Raw genomic sequence first — 26,735 nt, 5'->3', positions numbered from 1 at the left:
AAAGAATTTCCTTTCCCCAATATCTTAGCCAACATCTGTTAGCTCTTGCCTTTTGATACAAGACATCCTAACACGTGTGAGGAGCTATTTCACTGTGGTTTTGATTTGCATCCCTGATGATTAGTGATGTGAGCACTTTTTCATGTAACTGTTGGCCATTTGTATGTTTTTAGAAAAATGTCTATTCAGCTCCTTTGCCCATTTTTTTTTTTTTAAGAGATGGTGTCTTTCTGTGTTGCCCTACAGCATTATGCTCAGAGACATAAGCCAGAAATACCATGTAATCTCAAACCCTTGGGCTAAAGCAATCCTCCCGCTGGAGCCTCCCAGGTAGCTGGGACTATAGGCATGCACCATGCACTAGGTTTCCTGTGCCCATTTAAAAATCAAATCATTTTGGGTTTAGCTATTGAGTTGTATGAATTCCTTATATATTTTAGATATTAACCCCCTAGCAGATGTAGGGTTCACAAATATTTGCTCTCATTCTGTGGGTTGCCTTTTCATTTCAATGATTGTTTCCTTTTCCAGGCAGAAGCTCTTTAACATTGTGTCCCACTAGTTTATCTTTGCTTTTATTCCCTACGATTTTGGTGACATACCCAAAAATTCATTGCCAAGATCAATGTCAAAGAGCCCTTTTTCTGTTTTCTTTTAGGAGTTTTATGGCTTCAGGTATTACATTCAAGTTCTTAATTCATTTTAAGTTAATTTTGTGAGTGCTATAAGATAGGGCCAATTTTATTCTTTTTTTTTTGAGACAGAGTCTCAAACTGTTACCCTGGGTAGAGTGCTGTGGCATCATAGTTGACAGCAACCTCCAACTCTTGGGCTTAAGCGATCCTCTTGCTTTAGTTTTTCTATTTTTAGTAGAGATAGGGGTCTTTCTTTTGTTCAAGCTGGTCTTGAGCTCAAGCAATTCACCTGCCTCAGGTTCCCAGAGTGCTAGGATTACAGGCGGGTAATCCCTGTAAGCTTCTGAGCTCAAGCAATCCACCATACCCAGCCATCAATTTTATTCTTTTGCATATGCATATCCAGTCTTCCCAAGACCTTTACTGAAGAGACAATCTTTGCTCCCCATCGTGTATTATTGGTGCCCTTGTCAAATATTAGTTGACCGTGTGTGTGTGCACACGCACACGCACTTCTGGGCTTTCTGTTACTTCCTTTCCATTGCTCTATTTGTCTGTTTTTATGCCAATACCATACTGTTTTGATTACTATAGCTTTGTAATGTAGTTTAAAATCAGCATGTAGCGGGGCACAGTGACTCATACCTATAATACTAGCACTCTGGGAGGCCAAAGCTGATGGATTGCTTAAGCTCAGGAGTTTGAGACCAGCCTGAGCAAAAGTGAGACCCTATCTCTACTAAAAATAGAAAAATTAATGGGGCATAATAGCACATGCCTGTAGAATTCCAGCTACTCTGGAGGCTGGGGCACAAAAATCACTTGAACCCAGAAGTTTGAGGATGCTGTGAGCTATCATGTCACAGCACTCTAGCCCAGGGCAGCAAAGTGAGACTCCATTTCAATAGAATAGCATCGACTAGTCCAGTGGGTGGCTCACACCTGTAATCCTAGCACTCTGGGAGGCCAAGGAGGATGGATTGCTTGAGTTCAGGAGTTCAAGACCAGCCTGAGCAAGAGCAAGACTTGGTCTCTAAAACATACCTTAGTGTAGTGTTGTGTGCCTGTAGTCCCGGCTACTGGGAAGGCTGAGGCAAGAGTATCGCTTGAGTTTGAGGTTGCTGTGAGCTAGCACTCTACGGCACTCTCCCCATGGTAACAAAGTAAGACTCTATCTCAAAAAAAAAAAAAATAAAGAATAGAATAAATCTGTATCTATATACCCCCTCAATTAATCTTCACACTAATACCAAAAGGGAGATATTATTATCCCCAACTTCAGATTGATGAAGCATGGTGCAGATGATATCAGTGAAGCTGGGAAATAGAAGCAGGTCTGTTGATCCCAAAGCCCATGCACGCCCTTCTACTATGCTGCTTTCCTTTGAAAGATGTCATTGATAAGTCACCATCTTGGACACAGTCTGAGAGTTATACCCTTCCAAGTGACCAGACTGCCTTATGGTGAAAGGGATAGGTAGGGACTAACATGTCCGTAGCAGTTGGTTCATTGGTTCTATCTATCCTTACCACCCTTTCTCCAATGTGAATATAATTGAGGAAGTCAATACTTAGCAGCCAAAAGATTTTGACTAAAGCAGAACACAGATGATTAATAGAATCATCTATCTAATCACTGTGGTGATAATCAATAAGACTCATGCTTCATACCCTGGGAAAAAATGCATTTTTTGGCTGTGAGAACCTTTTGAGAGGCCATTAGGAGAAAGAGGATTAGAAGCAACTTCAGAAATGTGGTTGTACCTTTGCTTTTCCAGGCTACTAATAAGAACCGAAGCTAAGACCCAAGAGAAACAAGATCGGTCAAGCCCAACCTGGGAGGACGGAGGTAGACACTGGAGTCTCAGTATACTCAGCTGTAGAGTGAAAGATTGTTGGAGGGTAGCCAACAGTCTCAGTCTAGGATTGAGGATTTCCCAGGACAAGTGAAGCAGGACTTTCCCAGTAAAACCAGGTCTGCCCCAGGCAAAACAGATGGTTGGTCACACCAAATGGCTGTGAGTTGCTAAAGGAGATATAAATAGATATTAAATACTTCTCATGGTTCCTGGTAGATACTTACAATATAGTTGATTCACTTTATATACGTCACCCCAATTGAAAAGCACAGAGCCCAAATCTTTTTTCTCTATAAGTGGACATATGTTTGGTTTGGCTGCCCTCATTGGTACTGAGGAGCTGAAGAGATCCTTCTGATGGGAGGCACATGAAAAAAGATTCAGGCTGCCTTCTGCTTGCCAGGCATTGAGCAACTCTGGGGTCACTAAAAGATCAAAACCACCCCAAGATGAGAAGTGAAAGACAGAAAGGCTGTTTTTGTTGTTGTTGTTGTTGTTGTTTGTTTGTTTGTTTTTTGAGATAGAGCCTCAGGCTGTCACCCTGGGTAGTGTGCCATGGCATCATAGCTTACCGCAACTGCCAACTCCTAGGCTCAAGAGATTCTCCTGCCTCTGTCTCCCAGGTAGCTGGGATTACAGGCACCCACCACAATGCCCGGCTAATTTTTTGGTTGCAGTCATCACGTCATTGTTGTTTGGCGGGCCCGGGCTTTATTCAAACCCGCCTGCTCAGGTGTATGTGGCTGGCGCCTTAGCCGCTTGAGCCACAGGCGCCAAGCCAAAAAGGCTGTTTTCTATCCAAATATTGGAGCCTGCCTGGTTCCAAGACTTGGGACTACAGATATGTTTCACGGTGTCTGTTTTTCCCCATTTCTGGTGAGGAAAGGGCAAGGATTGGGATAGAAGATGAATTTTTCTCTGAAGTATCTCCTCCACTAAGGAGCTCCTGAAACAGGCTGTGTTTCACTCACAGAAGCAAAGACAATTGGCTTTCTTTTTGAATTTGAAGCTTTAAAATGGGGGAGTTTCCTCATCTTTGTCTACTTAACAGTTTGGATCTTGGAGGGAGTGGTGAAGAGAGAAGAGAGAAAGGAGGAAAGGAGGAAGGAAAAGGGGGATGGATGAAGGTTATTCTAGACCTTTTATATCCCTGCCACCTGTGGTAGGGGAGAAAGGCAAATTAAACTTCAGTTACCCCAAGGAAGCCTGCATTTACTCTTCTGTCTCTTCTTGCCCTTTGATACCTTAAAACCCAGATCTCCTGGAATTATCAACACATACAGCATTCCCTCTCCCGTCACAAGGACTAAACAAAGCACAAGCAAAAAAACAAAGACCCCAGGCTCGGTGCCTGTAGCACAGTGGTTACAGCGCCAGCCACATACGCCAAGGCTGGCAGGTTTGAATCTGGCCTGGGCCAGCTAAATAATAATGCAATTATTATTATCATTATTATTATTATTTCTGTGCCCCTCTTGACTGCAATTAAAAAAAAAAATAGCCAGGCCTTGTGGCAGGTGCCTGTAGTCCCAGCTACTTGGGAGGCTTAGGCAAGAGAATCACTTACGCCCAAGAGTTGAGGTTGCTGTGAGCTGTGATGCCACAGCACTCTACAGAGGGTGACATAGTGAAACTCTGTCTCCAAAATAAATAAATAAATAAATATAAAAAATAAAAAAAGCACAAAATCCCCAAATCCCTATTAGGATAGAATACTGGGTTAATGGGTGGCGCCTGTGGCTCAAGGAGTAGGGCGCCGGTCCCATATGCCAGACGTGGTGGGTTCAAACCCAGCCCCGGCCAAAAAAAAAAAAGAATACTGAGTTAATGACCTTAAAACCTTAAAGGGAAATTTAGTTGAGAACCTGAATCAAACTAAATTTGCAAGTGAAGCAATAAAAGTCCTCTTATAAAGTTTTTATAACCTTATTCTTTTTTTTTTTTTTCTTTTTGGAGACAGAGTCCCATTATATTGCCCTCAGTAGAGTGCCACGGTGTCACAGCTCACAGCAACCTCCAACTCTTGGGCTTAAGTGATTCTCTTGCCTCAGCCGCCCAAGTAACTAGGACTACAGGTGCCTGCCACAATGCCCGGCTATGTTTTTTTTTTTTTCCAGCTATTTCTTTGGTTACAGTTGTCATTGTTGTTTAGCTGGCTTGGGCTGGATTCGAACTGGCCAGCCTTGGTGTATGTGGCTGGCACCATAACCACTGTGCTACTGGCACCAAGCCATAACCTTATTCATTGAGCGTTAGCTAAAATGGACTCTAGCCCCCTAGCCCACAAGCTGCAGGAGGTCTATGCCTTTGCCTAAAGGTCTGTGAACTCCCAGAGGCTTGAGTCTCACAGTTGCTCTGACTCTGATCCCCTGCCTGGTGGGCTCGTGGTCTTTCTGTGTTTCTCCTTCTGTATCTGTCCTCTGCATTCACGTCTGGGCCAGCTCAGGCATGGAGTTCTGTTCTGTGGTTTCCTCCGTATTGGTTGTTTAAGGCACATATGTGAGCAGAGACTTTGTTGAAGGTTCATAACCATGGGGGGAGGTGAGCTATGTTGCAGAAATACACAGTTTTTTAAACAAGAGACTATATTAAATATCCCTGTTCTTGTAACTCCTCTGGCCACACCCTCTGCAGTTCCAGCCCCCACCCTGCCTGCCCTCCCTGCCCTCCTAAGTTTCCTTCCATCACTGTGCTTCTCTGCTTCTGCACCCCCTCTCCTCAGCTGCACCCAGCACACACATTCCCTCCCTTACCTCATCTGGAACTTGGGTTTTCCTCTGTCCCCACCCCTCACCTTGGCTATGGTCTGTTTTCAAACAACTAAAGATACATGATGTGTTGAACTAAACACAAAGAAAGTCTCTAAGTCTAGCCCTTTGCAGCATAGAAGAACTGAAAGACACCTGGAAGTTTCCTTCTCCTTCCCCACCAACCTTGTAACAAAGAAAGGAAGATTCAGCTTCCAGGTCAGCCACTGTAGCTCATGCCTGTGATTCCAGTACTCTGGGAGACAAAGACAGGAGGATCTCTTGAGCCTTGAGTTCAAGACCAGCCAGAGCAACAGTGAGACATTCCCCTCTCATCTCTACTAGAAACAGAAAATTAGGCCAGGCATTGTGGTGGGTGCCTGTGGTCCCAGCTACTCAGGAGGCTGAGGCAGGAAGATCACTTGAAACTAGGAGTTTTAGGTTGCTGTGAGCTATGATGATGCCACAGCACCCTAACCTGGTTGACAGAGCAAGACTCTGTCTCAAAAATAAAAAGATTCAGCTTCCCACTGAATCTTCCCACTGAGATTTCTGTGCCCCTCTTGACTGAGAAGTAAGCAGCAACCATCTATTTTGGTTTTAAATGAAAATTTTGTCACTTTGCTGCATTTATATTTACTAAAACAAAACAGCAAGGACAAGGTGTGAATTGAAGACTGGGAGACACTTTATACATCTTAGATCATGAATAATGGATGCAACACAATTTGTTGCCTTTTACCCTTTTGGCTCTGCAGACATGTCCAGTCTTCCCCACTTCTCCCACCCCACCCCGGCTTCAAGAGATGGGTCCTTTTTTCTCTGCAGGGTCTCCTATTCCTATAAATGCTCAGGACTCTGATTTCATACTGTGGTTGTTGCTGTGCCTAGGCCCAAAGGAGCAGAGCAACATGGGGTACCGCAGAAGAGAAAGGCTGAGGGTCTCTTACTTGAATTTTTCCACTAGCTTTGGCTGGATCTCCCCCCCACCCGCCATCCCGCCCCAACACACACCAAGATCTTCTCCAGCCTTGACTCCATCCACAAGAACTTTTGGAGGCCAGCTATGCACTTGCTGAGCTCCTCCCTTCTCCAGGGCCAAGGCCAGGGCCAGGTCCAGCTGAGCTCCTCCCTTCTCCAGGGCCAAGGCCAGGGCCAGGTCCAGCTGAGCTCCTCCCTTCTCCAGGGCCAAGGCCAGGGCCAGGTCCAGCTGAGCTCCTCCCTTCTCCAGGGCCAAGGCCAGGGCCAGGTCCAGCTGAGCTCCTCCCTTCTCCAGGGCCAAGGCCAGGGCCAGGTCCAGCTGAGCTCCTCCCTTCTCCAGGGCCAAGGCCAGGGCCAGGTCCAGCTGAGCTCCTCCCTTCTCCAGGGCCAAGGCCAGGGCCAGGTGTGCTTCCTCCCTTTCCCTAGGCCTGCCCTGTCTTTGCCTCTTCCCTTCTCTTTGACTGATTCCCTGTTCATTCTTATTCTAACTATTCCTGTTCCAATGACCTAACATTCTCCTATAACCCTTACACTTAACAGTTTTCAAGATGGTACACAGAAGAAAATCTCCACCCCCTAGAATTTCATACAAAGAGGACTCACGATCAGAAGGTCATTTTATCACAGTATGAGAAACTTACTGGAGCTGGATTAGGCAAGGGGGTGGGGGGAGAAAGAGAGACAGAGAGACTGTTTACCTTTCTTTCTTTTTTTTTTTTTGTAGAGACAGAGTCTCACCCCATGGCCCTCTGTAGAGTGCCATGGCCTCACACAGCTCACAGCAACTTCCAACTCCCGGGCTCAAGCGATTCTCTTGCCTCAGCCTCCCGAGCAGCTGGGACTACAGGCGCCCGCCACAACGCCCGGCTATTTTTTGGTTGCAGTTTGGCCGGGGCTGGGCTTGATCCCGCAACCCTCGGTATATGGGGCCAGCACCTTACCGACTGAGCCACAGGCGCCGCCCGACTGTTTACCTTTCAATAGCAAAAGGGGGCCTGGCCAGTGGCTCACTCCTATAAGCCTAGCACTATAGGGTGGCACTGTGGAAAGATCCCTTGAGCTAAGGAGTTCAAGACCAGCCTGAGCAAGAGTGAGATGCCAAGCTCTTCTAAAAATAGAAAAATTAGCTGGGCATTGTGGCAGGCGCCTATAGTCCCAGCTGCTTGGGAGGCTGAGGCAGGAGTATTGCTGAAACCCAGGAGTTTGAGGATGCTAGGAGCTAGGCTGACGCCAGGGCACTCTAGACTAGGCAACAGAGTAAGACTCCGTCTTTGCTATTGCTATTTTTCTCAAAAGAAAAAAAAAAAGTAACAAAGGAGTTTCTTTATAGTACCAAAGCAGAAAAAAAGAGTCAGGCTCAAGTGGCGGACACAGCACCCTCCCAGGCTCCTCTCTGGGTCTGCACGACTTCCCCTGCGGTTCCCCTCTCTGCAGCCCAGTGCTTTCTGCCTCTCTGTGCTTCCAGTTTACACGTTCTCTCTGGGTCTGGGTCATGTTTCACAAACACGGCTGCCAGGGGGTCGTCCTTGTGGGGGTGAGGGACATGGTCTGGGCAGGTATCCCCAAAGCCACCTACCACAGGAGGGAGTTCCATAAACACAAGTGACAAATACTTTCCTTTTCCTCCCTTAGAGTACACATCTGGGGTTTATGGGCAGCCCAAGAACTACATTGCCTATAAAACTAGGACTTGGGGTTTCCACGTCCACTCTCAAAGACACACTTCACACAGTTAGCAAGAATGACTTCAGCACCCTTAGGTTCCTTCTTCTTCTACTCCCCCATACTCAGGGGCCGCCCTCTGCACCAGCCCCAGCCCCATTTCCTTGTTCTCTGCTCCTTTCTTGCTGGTCACAGTTGAGTGCTAACCAGCCGGCTGCACTAACCCAGCTAACATGTGTCGGGTGCCCAGCAGAGGGATGCGAACAAGACACACCCGCCCTTGCAAAGCTGACTGTCCAGCAATTCACTGGGGAGCCTATGAGAGAGGGAATCTCTGAGAGGAGTTGCCCGGAGCTGAGGACCACAGGCCCATGTCCTGATGCTGCTGTCCCCAGGGTCATAAATGCCTCTGGGGTCTTCACCAGGAGTTACAGCCCACGCTGCTTCTAGTTCACAGTTCACTAGATCATTTTGTGCTCTGCTCACCCAACAACTAGCCAGTTCCACCCAGGGAGAGCTCGGTTCCGGGTGCCGCGGGTGCTGGCTCCTGAGGCCGGTCCCTTCTTGCAGCTGTGGCCGACCCCTTCCTGCAGTGGGGCCAACGCTGTGACTTGCTTTTACCTGTGCCATTTCTCCTTATAGGTGCGGGGTGTGGGGTCACGGTGCATTAGAAAAACCCTGATCCAATAACACAGGGAGAAGAGGGATTGGGGAGAGAGGCCTGGAGGACCAGGGGTTTGGAAACTGAGGAATATTAAGCCCTTGAACTGTTTGGCGGGGACAGGCTGGTGACTGGGTGACTGGTAGTAAGAGGAAGGGTGACACTTGCTGGCAGCAACAGTAATGGTCATACCATCTACTGGGCGACTGGCATACACTGCCAGCCATGCTGTGTGTATTACCTAACTGGACCATGCCACAATCCAGTGAGGTGCGTGTGATCACTTCCACCTCACAGCTGAGAAGACGGAGGGAGCTGGCAGTCTTGCCACACCCTGCTGCTGGTCCCCAGCAGAGCCAGTAGGTGAGCCTGGGTCTGGGCTGCTAAAGCACCACCTGAGTAAGCAGAATCTGCCTGGTGTCCTCGGAGATCTTTCTTTGGGAGTTAAGGCCACCCCAGTGCCTGCTGCCACTGCTCGGGAAGAGCTGATCAACCTCTGGCACAGTAGCTCAAGCTGCAGGACCTGTGACCCCCAGCTGGGCCCAGCCACTTGCTGCCCTGCCCTGCCGAGAAACACCGAGGCAGAGACTCCACGACCCCCACTGCAGGGATCTGTGTTTCCTTGGAGCCCCAGACCCTCTGCTTCTGTTTTCTCAGCTTTGAAATGGGTATCCTTGATCCTTGAGCCTTGGTATAAGAGTGTGGCCCATGGAACCAGCTGATGGGACAATGTGGGGGGAGGCTCGGGCCCTGCTAACCTGGGGGCCTTCTGTGGGTAACCTGGGTCTCAGTTTTCTCCACTGTGAAATGAGGGGTTTGGACTTGACCATCGGTAGGCCACCTCCCGGCTCTGAGACCGTCTGAATTCAGGGCTTGTAGTTCCTTAGAGCAGCCAGTGCTCAGCGACCTCTAATCAACCTTGGCACATTCTAAAGACTCAGTAAGCACTTGTTGAACCAAATCCAGGAGATTAGCAGTTTCTCAGAAGAGCAAAATATTTCTCCAATGGCTTCACCACACACCCTGAGGTGACCAGGTCCCCCGGTCCGTGGGCTCTCAGAAGATACCCACTGAGTGCCGACACTAGACATGTCCTCTCAGAGGCGGGTGAGCAGGAGGAGGATCAGGAGTTTGGGTTTAAAGTCAGGAAAGGAGAGAAAGCAGATACAGGCACATATTGACCAGGCATTTGTCGCTTGGAAATGTGAGACCCCACAGCCAACACCCGCCTCCAACAACCCCACCTCCACCCTGGGGCCTATGTCGCCAAAGGACAAGGCCCTGCCAGGCCACTTTCCAGCCAAGCCCCCCTGCTGCCAAGGCTCAAAGGAGCCCTTGGGGAGTCTCCAGGCAAATCCTACCTTTGCCTTTATAAAAGTGCTTGAGGAGAGGCCCCTAGGCTCTTCTAGAGCCCCTATCATGGCAGGGAGGGGAGGGAATAAAGGGGCAGTTTGGCCTGTCCTCTCACAGGTCCTCAGCTGCCACTGTCCCTGCTGCTGTGGAGACTGCTGCCTGCTGGACTGAGCTCCCCTCTCTCCAGAGCACCTGACTTTTATCTCTCCTCTTTCCTCTCTCTTCCTCTCCTGCTCTCCCTCCCAGTATCTTTAGTTCACTCTCACTGTGGCTTTTCCCTCTCACGCTGACCACACCTCTGTTCTCTCTACATGCAGCCTTCTCTCTCCACCTCCCCAACCTTTCACACATTCCTTCTCTTGTGCTCTCCCCATCCCCACCCCCTTCTCCTCTCCCCTGGCGCTTAACTGGAAACAAAAGTGAGTTTGTTGTGTTGGAAGAGGACTTGTGGCAGCAGGGCCAGGGCAGGCAGCAGCAGCAGGAGCAGGCTGGGGCCAGAGGCAGTAACAACAGCCTGGGACCCCTGCACTCAGCTATTCCAGGGAGCAGGTAATGCCCTGCAGGGTTGGTTCAGGCCCCCTGCTCTCTGCCCTGTCTCTTCTCTGATGATTGTTCCCCGTATTTGCCTTCTTACCTGGCCTTGAAGGGGGAAAGGAATTCAGACTTATGGAATGGTGGGTAGAGGGCACCAGGAGAGGCATGCCCTCCTCATTAGAGAGCCGCATGTGGTCTGCCCTGTGGGGTCATGGCTGGTGAGGGACATGCCAGAACCCGGAAAGGTGAGTTAGGGCCAGGACTCAAGGGATGTCTTGAGCCATGTCACTGATCCGAGGCTTTAGGAAGTGGAGAGCTATTAAAAAGATCAAATCTGCATTTTATTTTATTTCATTTTATTTTATTGTTTTTAGACAAGGTCTTGCTCTGTTACCCAGGCTGTTACCCAGGCTGGAGTGCAGTGGGTCAGTTATAGCTTATTACAGCCTCTAACTCCTGGGCTCAAGCAATCCTCTTGCCTCAGCCTCCCAAGTGAGTAGGTGGGACTACAGGTACTGGCCACCATGTTTGGCTACTTTTTAAAATATTTTGTAGAAATGGGATCTTGTTATGTTGCCCAGGCTAGCAAATCTGCATTTTTAAAAGAGTAATTATTGAACACTGATCCAGAGGGAATTGGCATAGTCCCTTGGAATCAAGCAGTCATCTTCTCAATTTAAAGAAAAAGTAAGGTTCTCAATTGTTGGTTTTTCTTCTATAAAATTTTCTTAAATATTTAGCGTCTGCTAGCAAGTGTCAGCAATCCCTTATAAAAGGGGTATAAGTTAAAAGCAATAGAAAAATTCAGAAATACAACCCATTTAAATAAACAAGGTCTGCTAAGCTGCACACATAGATAAATTAATAGCATTTCCTGCTAGTAAAATTATTTGTAACTCATGTGCCCAACATTTTATGGTGCTCTCTGGGGAACATGCCAGAACCCGGAATGGAGTCCACCATGTGAACAAGTCTGAAATGCTTTAAAGCAGGGGGATGGGAGAGGGAAGGTTTCAGGAGGTTCCCACCCAAGGGGAATGATGCTCAGGGGGCATATGGTTTGATCTTCCCCAGGACTCCTCCTTGGTCTTCTGGGGAAGGAAATAACTACAGACTACCTTACAAATGCAAACCATATTCATCTGAAATTTTTTAAAAATGTAAAAATATTTTAAAAGCAAACTCTGCTGCTACATAGGGAGTGGGGACTGACAGGGCAGCAGCAGGTGGTCATTGCAGGGGGAGAAGAGGGAGACGGTGAGAGCCTGAACCAGGATGGCGGTGGTGGGTGGGAATAAGGGAGGGAGCTAAACAATGTGTAGGGAGCAAATGAAGCATGCAGCATCCAGCTGGACATGGATGGTGAGAGAGAAGGAGCTTCAGGAGTGAGGACATTTCTTGTCTGGATGGCTGAGCCGAGAGGGTGCTATTAGTCAGAACAGAGCAGCATTGCTGTTTGGAATGTGCTGAGGTTGAGTTGAGTTGAAAGGGCTGAAGAACCCCCAGAGGGAGCAGTCCAATTGGCAGCTGGAATGCCCAAGACTCATGAGTGTATTGCCATGAGGGTTACCTCATTATAGGGTGACACCACAAATAACATGAGCTAGTTGAGGAAGAGTGTGGGAAGGGAGGAGAGGAGAAGACCAAAGAGGAGTCCTGGGGAAGATCAAACCTTAAGTATTAGCCAGGCAAGAGGAGCTGGGGAGCGATAGTGAGAGGGACTCTTCAAAAAGATAGGAAAAACATCAAGAAAGTACCATGTTGTGAAAGCCAAGGGGAAAATTTCAGTTTTGAGGGAGCAGCCAGCATCACTGATGTCCCAGAGAGATAAGCCAGCCTACAGCTTCACAGTGCTGTTGATTTGATTGATTTTATTAGCTTATTGGCTTGACATTAAGATAACAAGAGAGATGTGAAGGTGGGGGCTGTGAACTTGGGTGCGCAGCAATAGATGAGATTAGCAGGGTAATAGTAGAACTAGAGGAGACTGTAGCAACCTATAAAGCATATGCCCACCAAAGAAGGCACCACCACGTGATTGATTGTTGATTGTTGCCAAGCAGGGATGTGGGCACAGTGATCAGAGCATCGGAATTTTCGAGAAAAGTCAGAGATCTGGGTTTTTGTAAGAAATATCATACTTCTTTATCTTAGCAATAATTTCAGAAACATTTACACTCTGTAAGGACTGGATTCAACTCATCTTTGAGCTGCCAGCTTGAAATCTCTGCCTTAGTCAATGTCCTTTGCATGGTGGGGGCTGAATGAGTTTTAGCATGTTCGGAAGTGATTGGGCAAGGAGGGAGAGGAGGAAGGGGAGGCCACTCCGTTAGGAAGGTGGGCAAAGGAAGGAAGAAGGGGAGCAGCTTGGAAGACAGGCAGGGTCACAGAAGGGTGTTTGGAGACCGGAAGTGCTGTTTATAGGCTGAGAGAAGGAGCACGGAAGAGGGAAGTTGAATATCGTTCTAGTTGGTGAAATAAGTATGGGAAGGAGGCGGGGGTGGGTGGGGGGTGGATGGGACAAGGGATTGGGCTAGAGAAGAGACTCCTTTTGTGCAAAGATGGATGGCAACAAGGGGTGAGGACACTGAAGGACTAGAGGAGAGGACATTGATAGATTTCAGGCCTAGAGGCCTTTATTTTCCCTGTGAATGAGGAAAGAGATGGCTCAAGAAGCTTGAAGAGAGGAGCAAAGGTTAGGAATAGCTTCGAGAGATATGGGGAAGGACAAGGACAAGGATGAGGAGAAGCTGCACTTGAGGCCTGCTGAGGGGAGAAACCTTCTACTTGCACAGCTGGCTGGTTTGTAGGGCTCCCAGCCTGGGTGTAGGGCTTGGTGGTAAAGGGGATTAAGCCCCTGTTACATTTCAAGCCCTGTGTCAGGTGTTTTATTTTCCCTACCTGATTTATTTCTCCCAACAACCCTGTTCACAGAGACTAAGTTCACTCATGATGAAGTAGGAACCCTGAGATTCACACCCATATCTAGTTGGATTGGAAGTCCATTGCACACTCTGATTCCACCAAACCACTCTTCCACACTGCCTCCCTGGGACACACCTACAGAGAATTCCTGTTAGGCATTGCTTGGCTGGTTTCATTGGGACACCAATGGGAAAAGATGGGGAAGGCTGTGATGAAAGAAAGAGTAGCTGAAATTATTGACCATTCGGGGGTCCATGGAGAAATAAGTGAAGGCAGAGAAAAATGATAAACTGAGGAAGAAGAGGCTAGAGGAACAGGAAGACTTGATGAGGCCCAAAAGATAATGGATGAGAGACTGGATCAGGCAAGACCATGGGGTTCAGGAGGAGGGAATATATTCTTGGAAACTTTCAAAATGGAGGAGGTGGGGGAGGAAAGGAGACAAAGGAAGAGGTGACTCCGAGGTGTCCAGCCTTCCACCTTTAGCCACCTCATTGGTCACCACTTTGAGTCACATCATCCCTCTCTGCCCCTTGCTCTCCACGCTTCAGCCACACTGACCAACATATTCCCCTGCCCCCTCCACCCCGGGGGGAGTCTGGAACACTTGGAGCACTCTTCTTCCAGACATGCAGAAGTGGCTCATTCTCATCTGCCCCTCTTCTTACAGGCCTTTCGTGATCATGCTGTCTACCTACTGTCACTCCCCTGGCCATTTTATTTCAGAGCACTTACCATCATCTCCTGAAATGGTGGTTTATGGATTTGTTTATTTTCTATCTCTGTCACTAGAACATACTCTCAAGAGAGTAAGGGCATATAGATCTTCTTCATAGCTTTGTTATCCAATACCTAGAACAATGCTCGGCACATAGTAGGCATGCATTAAATATTGAGTGAAAGAAAGAAAGAATGAATGAATACAAGAGAAGCACGTTTAGGGAAGGGATCCTGAGTTTTCAGGTGCCTGAGACATACCCAGTGACTTCTAGTGGGCAGTTGAAGTAGGCTGGGAGCTGAGGAAATAGGCTACCACCATGCCCAGAAAGAAGGTGGGTGCTGGACCAAGGCCAGCGTTAGGAGCTGGGTGGTTTGGAGCCCCGAGGGGAAAAGGATCCCTCCAGACTGGTTATGCTGAAGTTGGGTCAGAGTGTTTCTCACCTCACTTTTCTATTCTGTTCCTGGTGCTTGCCGCTGCCCTGGCTTTGGCGATTTTCCATCCTTCACTGCCAGCTACAAGCCCCTGGAGTTTGAAGGCAGACTATATCCATTCATCTCTTATCTCAAAGCGAATCTCTCCCATATCCAACCCACAGTTGTGGGATCCCAGCTTCACCCAGTAGCTGGGCTTAGCTTTACTGAATTAGGAAACACTTTTCCCTCCCACTTGCTACTGCCCCGTTTCTGGTGGCCTCATGGTGGCCCTCCTGCCTTCCATGGGGTACCCAGCAGGTGCTGCTGCCCTCCTTTTGCAGGGTCTCCAGCTGCTGAGCAGCTCCAGGACATCCTGGGGGAGGAAGATGAGGCGCCAAACCCCACCCTCTTCACAGAGATGGACACTCTGCAGCATGACGGGGACCAGATGGAGTGGAAGGAGTCAGCCAGGTGAGGGGGCTCCCTGGAGGGGGCAGGGAAGATATCCCCTGTAATCTACCTGGGCCCAGGCTGGAAGGCCCTCCTGGTGGGAACCCCACTTTGTACTTTGAGTTCTGCTAGGGAGCTTCCTGGTCCACAGAGACCCACCAACCTCCCTCCCTTGGTGTCCAGAACCGTGTTTAACACAAATGAGCAAACAGAACCTATGACTTTGTTCTTATCCTCAAAGAAATTAAAATCCAAGTGGGAAGACAGAATAGTCATCCATGGGATCTGAGGCAATATACAAGGGTGTATACAGTCATCGCCCTTGGTATGTGCAGGGAATGGGTTCCAGGAACCCCCACAAGTACCAAAATCTGCACATACTCAAGCCCTAAAGTCTGCCCTGTGGAACTGTATACGGACAGTCAGCCCTACATATGCACGGGTTCTGCATTGCCCCATTTGGTTGAAAAATATCCACATGTAAGTAGATCCATGCAGTTCAAATCTGGCTTTGTATTGTATTGTCAATTGCAATTTGGTGCCAAATGGTTTAGGCTAAAAGCTTTAGAAGAGAAAGTACCAAGGGGGCTGGGGTGGGCAGGGAGAGTTCCTGGAGGAAGGAGGCTGTGTAAAAGGCACACTGAGTCTGGGTGGCAGGAGAAATCCAGATGAAGACAGCTAGTGGGCTGCTGAAGAAGAGTTGGCAGAATCTGGAGCTGGATGAGCAGAGTGGGGATGCAAAGTGGAGGCCATGGAGGAAGTGGGGGGAGCAGGAGAGCTCTGAGTGTGGGGACAACAGAGGGAAGTAGAGACCCGGTGGGCTGGAGAGGGACCCACCATGAAGTCACAAGAGCCAAGGGAGGGTCAAGGCAAGGCGTGTCTGGGACAGGGTGGCCTCTGAACTGACCTGGATTGGTCAGCACTGCCATGTGCCTCCAAAAGCCCGAGAGGAAGGAAGGACCCGTGACGAGGCCTCAGGAGGGTCTCAGGAAGGACACGGAGAAGGTCTGGAAGACAGACTGTACTGATATCTCTCATGGTTTTCTTTTGCATTATGTCCCTCTCCCCCCAGGAGAAGAACTGAATCTAATTTAACTTTATTAAATTAAAATGTCATTTTGTTTCTTTCTGATGGGACAAATTAAATATTAAGGAATAAGATTTGTCGGGTAGGTTGGGCTTTAGAGTGCCATAGCCGTTTGTAATATCTAAAGGGTTTTGACTCCTCCAAAAACCAGCGACTTTTTCCTCCTTGGGGCCCCTGGTGCCCCATTTGAGAATATACAGACTAATCCCAAGATGTTCCCAGGACTGGCTCTGTGGGAGGACCCCCATGATACCCAGAGCCACCCCCAACCTCAGCCTGGGCTCTCCCTCTCCTTCTTCCCTCACCCGCCTGGGCAGTTGCTGTACGGGGTCAGAAGCAAGAGGCTGGAACATCTCCAGCTTTCGCTGCTCCATATCTCTTGCATGGGGTACCAGGAAGAAAGGCTGTTGGGTGGACTAGCAAACTTGTGTAGGCCTCAGGGAGGAACAAATCCCCACCCAGCGGGGCCCAGTGGAAGCCACTGAGCCTCTTCCTATCAGCTGGTTCTTAGAACCTCTCCGGCGCTAAGTGATTCTCAGGCCTTACTCCTTAAGTTGCACAGTGGCCCTGAGATATCCCATATAGATAGGAGCAGATAGCTTGCTGAGGGACACAGTGTGCAGGTGGCTGAGTCTGGATGCCAGCCCAGGCCTGCCTGAGCCCATCTGGAGGGCTTATGTACTTTGTCATGCTTCCCCATTTTCTCAGCCACCTCTCCCCACTCCAACTTTCGGGGACTCTGTTTTGCCTTCCGGGGGAGGATATAAGTCCTGAGGTGATTCTATGGGGTTGGAGATAATGGAGAGAGCTTTGAAGCCCAGGGCATCTATCTAAGGCTGATGGAAGGGAGAGTGAATTTCAAATGACCAAAGCCCAGCCTGGGCTATTGTGGCTTGACATCTCTGAGGGGCCAGGGCCTGAAGATACCGTCTCCCCTGAGTGAAGGGCTCTCCTTCCCAATGTGGGTGAATAGAGAGGAGGAAAGCTGGGTAGGGCCTCCCCATATGCCCAGGAGGAAGAGGGTACATCCTCCCTCCACCAACAGGGTCTATACCCACAGCCCCTGGCAATAATTTTCAGGACCAGATCCACCATGAGGGCCTGTCACACACACCTACAGAGCCCTTGCTGTGAAGGCTCAGGGCCCTGCAATCTGATTTTCCCAGAGACAAAATACATCCTGTTCCTATTCTCTCTAAGCCCTGTGCACTACAGACCCAGCAATGAAACTGGAAGGCTCTGGATAGGGATGTCTCTAGAAGGGGCCTGCAAGTTATCATCTGCACCAGATGGGTAGGTTTCCCTGCAAGGCAGGCTCTCTGAGAACAGCGCTGTGGAAGTCCTGGAAAGGCCTCAGGGTGATCTGGCTCAAACAATAGCCCAAGGAAACTGGTAACTAGAAGTTGAAATGGCTGAACCCAATTCTAGGCAGATCCCAGGGAGGGATGGCTAAATGCCCACTTGGGGGCAGGAAGCAGTGGGACGAGGGTAGCTGAGGGCTTCTGCTCTGAGTCCCTTTCTCTAATTCTGCCCACCTTCCTTTTAGCTAACCCCCACCCCTGTTTCTAGTCAACTGTTCAAGGTATGACCAGCAAGCCTCTGGTGAAGTCAGAGGGCCACAAAGCCCACCATGACCCGCACGGTTTTGTTGGGTCCTCCTCCTCCAGGCAAATGCAAGAGTAGAGGTGCTTGCATCAGAACTGTTTGGGGCCCGTCACCCCCATAAAATATGGGAAGTAGTTCCTTCAGCTGACAGGCCATGGGACCCACTCAGAAAACCCAGAGGGCTTAGCTGTTTCCAGAGTCTAAGAATCAGTAAATCCTAGTGGGTTCTGGGCCTCCTCAGAGTAACAAGAAAATGATGAGGTGTAGGGGACAACCCCTCAGGCAGACACACAGGCCAGAGGGAGAGTTACCCAGTCTTAGACAATGGGGGAGGGGACCCTTTAATAAAAGTATTTAATTTGCTGCAGGGAGCGTTCGCTTCTTGGAGTTAGGAGATTAACAGAGTGAAAATCTCAAATCCTCAAGGAATTTTCCCTGGCAGTGCTTTGTAGGCGGTTATTAGTTTGGGGGATGTTTCAGACCCTTGGAGGAGTCACTCCTGGACGGATTTAAATGGCTTTTTGAGCTCCGCTGAGCCTTGCCCCGTGCACATAATGGGGACTGTGTGTGCCATGTCACTTCGAATGTGATCAATGCTGGTAGGTCAGGCTGTTAATAAGATAGATTTTTATTAACTCTGTCTCTTTAGCATTCCCATGAGGGAAATGCAGCTGGCTGTTTGCTAATAATGACCTTGCCTGAAGGGAGAGCTGGATCAGGTGGGGGTGGGGGTGGGGGTGACCCCTCCCACTGGGAATGAACAATTTACCCAGAATTCCCTCTTCTCTCATGCCCACCTCTGCCTGAATGCGGAGCAGGAAGGGGACTGGCCTAGGTTGGAAGCCACCCAAGTGTGGAGGGCCCTTTAGGGTTACTCAGAAATAACCAGAGCTTAGCCCCTTCCAAGAGCTCTGAAAGCAGATTCTGAATCCAAGCTGCCTCTGATCTCAACTCTTGAGCAGACCAAAAACGTGAACTTGCCAGAAGGTTCTTATGAGACACATATGCTCTAAGAACATTCCTGTGACAACCAGGAAAGGGCAGGAGAACTGGGTCAGCTTGTGGGGTCAATCCAGATCAGTACATTTTTCAAAAGCCTCCACACGTAGGCAGGGATCCTTTCTCACTCATGCAGGATAGGGAAGAAAGCTCTGTCTCAACCCTGAAACCGCTTCTGTCTAAGATCTTGGGTAATGCCCTCCAGCATCGTTTCCCCTCTTAAGAGTTGGGCAGACTGCGTCTCCAGCCCCGTTCTCACCACCTGCCTGGAATTAACCTTCCAGTGGGGCCACGGCTGCCCACGCTATGTGTAAAGCAGAGTAGGAAGCTGAGAGCGCCCTGTGCCAAAGTCAACTAATTTTCTCTAAGTGTTTACTTTCTGCAAGTCCTGGGCCAGGTGCCAGAGCTATGGAAGTGGAACACGGCAGATGTTGGCCCTGCATCCCAGACGAGTAGGCATTAGGTAATGGAGGTTCTGTGAAAGCAAAGGTGCATCCAATCTAGACAGGAGGGTCGTGGGAGGCTTCTGGGAGGAAGAGTTGTTCACTTAGCGGCCAGGAGGGTTATTCAGAGCCAGCCAGGAGAGGGTAGGGAAGGCGGAAGAGGCCCCTGGAACAGAGCAGACAGACACACAGGCACAGGTAGAAGGGCCCTGTGGCTGTTCCGTAGCAAGGGGCAGGGAGTGGCAGGGCCGACTGTGCAGGTCCTAGGCAGGTGTGTTGTGAAGTTTGGTGCTAAGACTGTCACAGGGCCACTGAGGGGTCTTAGGTGCAAAAGGGATAGGATCGTGTACACACTGAGAGATCCCCTGGCTTTAGTGTGGAGAATGGAGGAAAGGAGGCAGGACTCGGCCAGTGAGGGGGCTGGTCCAGGACAGAGATGAAGGCAGTGAGGATAGAGAGGGAGTGGATTTGAGACAAAATTTAAAAATTAGAATTGACAGGAATTGCTGACAGAGGCACATAGGGGAGAAGGGTAGTCAGGAGATGTGGGTACCTTATGGTAGCAGCTTAGGAAACAAAAGGAGTCGTAAGGTCGTGCTGTGTTGGTGTCTCTTTTTGTTTTGGAGACAGTTGAAGATGAGTTTCATTTAGGACAGGTTCTATTTGAGGAAACTTCACGTGGACGTGTCCAGAAGCCACCATGTGGCCACAGAGGTCTGGAGTTCAGTAGAGAAGCCTAGATTGTGTTAGGCATCAGCATCTCCATGGAAATGCGCCCACGGAAAAGGGTACATTTGCCCCTTGGGGTCTGTGAAGTGAGAAGAGCGTCCAGAACAGAGCCCCCAGGAGTGCCAATGTTCAAGGGAAGAGGAGACTATGGGGGAGCAAGCAAGAAGCCAGGAGGGGATGAGAGGAGGGCTTCATCCCGGAATCCAGGGGAGAGACATTCAGGAGGGAAGGAGTGCCCAGAACTGAAGAGTATCCCCAGGATGGCCACTTACCTGTCTTGGGGGGTCGGTGGGGGGGGTGTCAGAGGCCAGACAGTATTGGTCTAGAAGAGTCACAAATAAGAAGGTGGGTTCTCACCACCAACTGCAGCCTCCATCAGGCCTGGGGGTGCCTAGGGTACAGCACCCAGGAGGGTGTCCCTGCTGCTCCAGGCCCCATGCCAGGCCCCATACCCAGGCCCAAGCTGATGCCAAAGCCCATTCAGGCCCATTCCCAGGTCCAAGACCAACCTCAGATCCATTCCTAGGCTCATTGTCAGGTCCAGGCCCAACGGCAGACCCAGGCTCATTCTCAGGCACTGTCCCAGACCCAGACCCAGGCCCACTGTGGTCCCAGAGCCTTTATGCCTGTGATTTCTCAGCAGACATTCCAATATTATCTGATATCTCTGAGATCTTCTCATCCTAAGATCCCTCCCAGGTCTCCTCAGTGTCCATCATATGTGGGCACTAAGAGGGGGAAGATTTTGTGGACAACAAAGATTCAGGCTCTAGGTCACTATTGGATTTATAGGGAGCTGTGTCTGCCAAGCCCTGAATATCTCAGGGGCCAGAGGGCCTGGGGCAGTGGCTGGTTACCTTTTGCCGTGGAATGCACTGCCCTTTACCCAACCTGCTGGAGGGGTGCATTTGCTGCCTTAGCTGTGGGCCATCACAGGTCACCCTGCTATGAATGTCCTCCCCTGGTTATCGGGTTGACTGAATGTCTCTGTTAACTAGGAGTGAAGGCTGTTCTTGGAAGCCCAAGAGCTTTCCAAAGGACTTGTCTCAGTAACCCCTGGGGTCAGGGTCCCCACCCCCTCCTGCTGCCACACTCAGGATTTGAGGTTTTGTTTTTTTTTTTTTTTTGCAGTTTTTGTCTGGGCTGGGTTTGAACCCGCCACCTCTGGCATATGGGGCCGGCGCCTTACCCCTTTGAGCCACAGGCGCCACCCTTGGATTTGAGGCTTTTTAATGTTTGTCATTATACTGACTTGTTGTCAGTATACCAAATGACTTGTTGTCATTATACCAAAACTTAATTGGTTTTATTATTCATTTTCCTGATATTTGAGAGGTTGAGAAATTCTCACCTGGGCATTAAAAATTCTTGTATGAAAGGGAAAATAGCCCCCTCTGTATTGGCTCATCAAGCTATGTCCCAGGCACTTTTCTTTTTTTTTTTTTTCGTACAAAATCCTTGTGTAGTAATAAAAAAAGAAGAAGAAGGTGGGCTTGAACTGGGCTTGGTGGCTCATGCCTATAATCCTAGCAGTCTGGGAGGCTGAGCCGGGGAGGATCGCTTGAGCTAAGAAGTTTGAGACCAGTCTGAGCAAGAATGAGACTCCCTCTCTACCAAAAATAGAAAAATCAGCCAGGCATTGTGGGGGGTGCCTGTAGTCCCAGCTACTCAGGAGGCTGAGGCAGGAGGGTCATTTGAGACCAGGAGTTTGAAGTTGCTGTGAGCTAGGCTGATGCCACTGCACTCTAGCCTGGGGCAATAGATAAGACTTTGTCAAAGAAGGAAAGAGAGGAGGAAGGAAGGAAGGAGGGGGGTAGGGAGGGAGAAAGAAAGGAAGGAAGGGAGGGAGGGAGGAAGGAAGGGTTGGTTCACTTGGACAGTTCCACCAAGATGCTTGTCCATTTGTCCACTAAGGGCAGGGGTTAAAGGAGTCTCAACACAGGGCCCATGGAGTCAAGGGAGGTCTTTTGTTTTTTGAGGATGAAAGAGATCTGAGCATATTGAATGTGGACAAGAAGGAGTCAGAAGAAAGAGTAGTTTAAAGAGGTGAGAAGCTGAGGGAGGCTGCTGGCTGGAGTAGGCCCTGAGTGTAGGCCCTGAGTATAGACCCTGAGTGTAGGGGCTCCTAGCATAGGAGGGTCTGAGATAATTTCAGGCTGGTCTCTGGTTTGAGGAGAGAGGTGGGGTGGCAGAGCTGACTGTAGGAGCTGTGGATTGCTGGTTCACCTGAGCCAGGTAAGCAGCTCCAAGCCAGTGGCCATGGCTATCCGGTTTTATTGTAGTGGAGTCATGCATAGAGGGGTGTATGCAAGTTCCATCTTCTGTTGATGTACTGGTCTGAATAGTTATGCTATTTGCCATTCTCAGGTTGCTTCTACATCCAAGATCTAACTTGCACTAGTCAAACGCTGATATTTGAGGTGTATGCTGGGCAGGTGGGAAAAAGAGATTTTTATAGGAACCTGGATCCAGTCCCAGGTTAAAAAAGAAAGGCAAGGTGGCTCAGCGCCTGTGGCTTAAGCGGCTAAGGCGCCAGCCACATACACCTGAGATGGCGGGTTCGAATGCAGCCCAGGCCGCCAAACAACAATGATGGCTGCAACCAAAAAATAGCCAGGCGTTGTGGCAGGTGCCTATAGTCCCAGCTACTTGGGAGGTGGAGGCAGGAGACTCGCTTCAGCCCAGGAGTTAGAGGTTGCTTTGAGCTGTTATGCTATGGCACTCTACCCAGGGTGACAGCTTGTGGCTCTGTCTCAAAAAAAACCAGCAAGGTTCTCCAAGGCCTGGGTTCCATCCAGCATACTCACCTGCTAGCTGCCTTATCACAGGATGGGGACTTTGCTAGGGTTTTGTCCCCCAGGGACTTAGAACAACCTAGTGATAGCACAGTCTGGGCCAGGATGTGTGAGAGGCTGACAAAGGTCCTATAGTCAGATTAGGGGAACATCGGTTCACACCCATGGGACAGACAGGCAGTGATGCAAAGGACATCACATGTTGACCCAGGATAATTAGATGAGATTAGTTGGCCAGTGAGTATGATAGGAAGAAAAGAGATGGAAGAGACTGGATCATTCAAGGAGCTCCTCCCATATGCGACAGAACCTAGTGGCAGCTCATAGGACCCTTGGAAAGCGGTCAGCAGGAAGGAACATTTCCCCCAACAAAAGCCATCCTTGGACAGCTCATTCAATTACAGTGGTCAGGAGGGGAGTAATCCCACCATCATGCTGAGACCCCTACTTGATTTACATATATATATATCTCCAATATAAAATTTAAAAATATATTTAAACTTTTTATTATGGAAAATTTCAAACACAAAAAGTAGAGAGAATGGTGTAAAGAACTCTCATGTACCCCTTGCCCAGATTCATCAATGATTAGTATTTATCTTTTAGGGATTTTTGTTTTTGTTGTTTGCTTTTGCTGCAGTAAAATGTAAACATTTCCATACACATCTTTATGAAATTAGACTTCATTTGTAAACACAACCGCAATACCATTATATCTCCTAACAAAATTGAGGAAAAAAACCTTAATATGATCAGATGTCCAGAGTCAATTCTAATATTTCTTACTGTCTCAAAAACATCTCTTTGCTGTTGGTTTGCAACTTAGAATCAAAACAGCCTGATTTTGTCAGCTATGTCCGCTGTCTTGCTAGGATCAGAGCTGCCAGGCTCCAGGAATGCCAAAGAAGCAGCCCCCTCCCCAGCAATCCTTTGGCAACAGTACTAATGCCAGAGTCAGGTGCCCTCATCCGGTACACCCAGCTCTGCTCCCTCAGCCTAATCCCCAGTGGGTTGTCAGGGACTGTGTATGACGCCAAAGGGGAGAAAAATGCCACCGTCATCACCAGGAAATTCCAGGCTACAAGTAACAGAAATCCACTCAAGCTAATTCCTACAAAAGGAGGGGGTATTGCCAGAACACTGGGGGACATCATGGTGCCCAGGGACTGGACCTGGGAAGGCAGCCTTTCTCTTTCATATCTCCAGGTCTCCTCTTTTCACAAGGCATCTTCTTTACTCTTCTGCAACTGTTTCTGCTTGTCGCTGCCTGTGGGTGACCCTCAGCCGCCATCTATTCTACTCAGGAGACCATTCCACAGTGGATGGTTGTCCCTCAATCCCAGTTTCAATTCTTCAGAGGGAATCTTACCTGCCCAACTTTGACTGCGACCCAGATCAGAGTTATGGGGAGGTGTGGAGAGGTCTAGCCATGTACTGGGAGCACATCCTCATTGATAGCAGGCAGAGCAGATACCCCCAATTGCCTTTCACACATCTGTAGTAATGAAGATAGCACTTAACATAATCAGTCCTTTGGCCACAGTTGTGCGTCTACAACCAACCAAAACCTTCAGAATACTCCAGGCTGTCCACGAGGGTACATTCGGTGGAGTTTTGTGAACTCATCCTCCATTCATACAGAAAGATCTGATGTCACTGAAGCACCACATCAGTCCCCGGGGGAATGGGAAAGTGGAAGCTCTAACCTACCTCTGGGTCTAGGAGAACTTTGGAAAGTGGCCTTATCCACCACCCCTTTATTCTTTCATTCTAAAACAGTGGAGACCAGGTGCAGCTCATGCCTATAATCTATAGCTCTCTGGGAGGCCAAGGCAGGGGAATCACTTGAGGTGTGGAGCTGGAGACCAGTCTAAGCAGGGGTGAGACTCCTGTCTCTACTAAAAAGAAAAAGAAAAGAAAAAAAAAAGTAGCTGGGTGTGATGGTACATACCTATAATCCCAGCTACTCAAGAGGCTGAGACAGGAAGTTCGCTTGAGCCTGGGAATTTGAAGTTGCTGTGAGCTACAACACCATGGCACTCTAGCCAGGGCAAATGAGTGAGACTCTGTCTCAAAAAATAACAAAAATACAGTCGAGATGCTGTTGTGTTAGGTCCTGTGGGAGAATTGAAATGAGTGAGGTATGAATCCTTTTTCAAAGTGCTTATGATCTAGTATAGGTGTTAGCTGACCTCTTCTGCTAAGGGCCAGATAGAAGGTATTTTAGGCTTTTTTTTTTTTCAAGTAATCATTGTGTTCCCTGATTTCATTTTTTTTTATTTTTTTATTAATAGAAGAATGAACATAAATACATTCAGAAAAGGAATCAGATAATTGCTACATTGAAATATTAAGCAATAATAATAATAATAAAGAAAGTAACATGCACATTGTCAAATGAGAGTATGTCTATTATAGAATGCTTTGACTCTGAGATTCAGTATGGAGTCATCAGTTAACTTCTTATGATTTTTTTTAAGTCTCAAAAAATAGACAACTAATGTTTATAAATAAAAGTAAAAGATAATTTCGAAAAACAGATCATGCCAAATCTTATAGACAATAGAAAAAGAAGAAATACTTCAAAATCATTCTACTTGATCTGGGAACACCTGATATTAAAATTGGAGAAAATATATTATTATAAAACGGAAATTATAAACATATGTCACTTATAAATGAGGATGCAATATCCTACACAACGTATTAACAAGTTGAATTAAAAATTGATGTTTAATTAGTGTACTTTGGTCAAAATTAAATCCAATTTAGGTGAGAATTAGGGTATTTTAGGCTTTTTCCTCCCAAATCATCTCTTCCCCCTTCTTCTTCACTCTCCTCTTCCTCCTCCTCATTCTTTTTTATAACTTTTGAAATATGTAAAAACCATTCTTAGCTAGCCAGCCACATAAAACAAGCTGTGGAGCTCTCATGGCCCATGGGCATGATTTTCCCACCCTGATCTACGGTAGAAGGCAGGCATGTATTCAGGTAACAGATAACTAAGACCCAGGGTACTGTGTGTAAACTAGTGAGAACACAGACTCTAGAGTCAAAAGACTGGCCCTCAGCCCTGACTCTGATAAGCTGTCTGACCTTGGGCAGTTTCCTTATCCTCTAAGGGTCTCAGTCTCCTCACCTGTATAATTAGAATAGATTTGATTCGAGGATTAAATGAGATAATACATATCAAATGCTTAGCATAGTGCCTGACACATAGAAAATGCTCAGTAAGCTTTAGCTATTGTCGTCATGAGTAAGTGCTACGTGATAAATGATACACCCCACCACCGCAATGGGAATCAGAGGAGGAAAAAATTTCCTCAGCCTGGGCCCCTGGGGAGGCATTGTCATGGGGAAAGTGGCCTTTGAAGTAGGCCCTGAATAGCAGAGGTGGGAGAGAGAGGTGAAGAGAGGCACCAATCAACCTAGGGAGACAGATCTATAAATGACAGTCCCCATGGGGCAATTACAAAGACCTCTGGACACAAAGACAAATGGCCCTCAGAGAGGTTTGGCTCCAGAAGCCTTTTCCTGAAGGAGCCCATTCAGAATTTACCAGTAGCTTTGTCTGATGGCATCTCCCCCTCACCCCTGAACAAGGACATAATGTGTAGCAGGATGGGCCCTTCACTAAGCTCATGAGCTTGAGAGCAGAAGTCACCCCCACTCCATTCACCACTCCTCCCTGCATGTCACACCTCGGCCCCAGCCCCACCGCTGCACCACTGCAGTTAATGACTGGGAGGAAGCAGCTCTCCAGACTGCACTGGGTCCTCAAAGGCCCTCAGCAGAGGCCCCTAGACCAGCAAAAGGAAACATTCGCAATCACAGGGAGTTGGTCAGCCATGGAAAATACTAGGGTTCATTCCAGAACAATCTAAAACTGAGGGCCCCACTTGTCAGGTCCCAGTCCTGTCCCAGGCATATCTATCTCATCAGCAGAGATGAAGGGTTCCAGACATCTTATCCTGAGTCTATTGAACACTTGAGTCATTCAGCTAATGTGTCTCATTCTGATTCTTTTAATATATTCAGCAACTTTCTGATGCTAATTTGGCTTACCCTGTGTGTCTACCTATGAGAAGACAATGCAAGGGCCAAAGGATGAGAGTAAGCCCTGTAACTATTGTAAA

General features: G+C 48.4%; 1 protein-coding gene across 5 annotated transcripts in view; it reads left to right on the top strand.

The window, feature by feature from the left end:
• Window positions 1-26,735, top strand: part of SLC4A5 (solute carrier family 4 member 5) — a 103,980-nt gene that overhangs the window by 21,602 nt on the left and 55,643 nt on the right. For 2 of the 5 annotated variants that reach the window (XM_053587804.1, XM_053587801.1), the window contains exons 1-2: window positions 10,320-10,447; window positions 14,833-14,962. In XM_053587804.1, the coding sequence (XP_053443779.1) occupies window positions 14,910-14,962 (53 nt within the window). In that variant the 5' untranslated portion in view covers window positions 10,320-10,447; window positions 14,833-14,909. Of the gene's footprint in view, window positions 1-10,319; window positions 10,448-14,832; window positions 14,963-26,735 lie in introns of those variants that run through there. The other 3 variants (XM_053587802.1, XM_053587803.1, XM_053587805.1) reach the window with 2 other exon arrangements.

Source organism: Nycticebus coucang, chromosome 4 (assembly GCF_027406575.1).
Source record: "Nycticebus coucang isolate mNycCou1 chromosome 4, mNycCou1.pri, whole genome shotgun sequence".
NCBI classification, from domain to species: domain Eukaryota; kingdom Metazoa; phylum Chordata; class Mammalia; order Primates; family Lorisidae; genus Nycticebus; species Nycticebus coucang.
The sequence above is the reverse complement of the archived record's forward strand: the minus strand, read 5'-3'. Positions and strand labels throughout refer to the sequence as shown.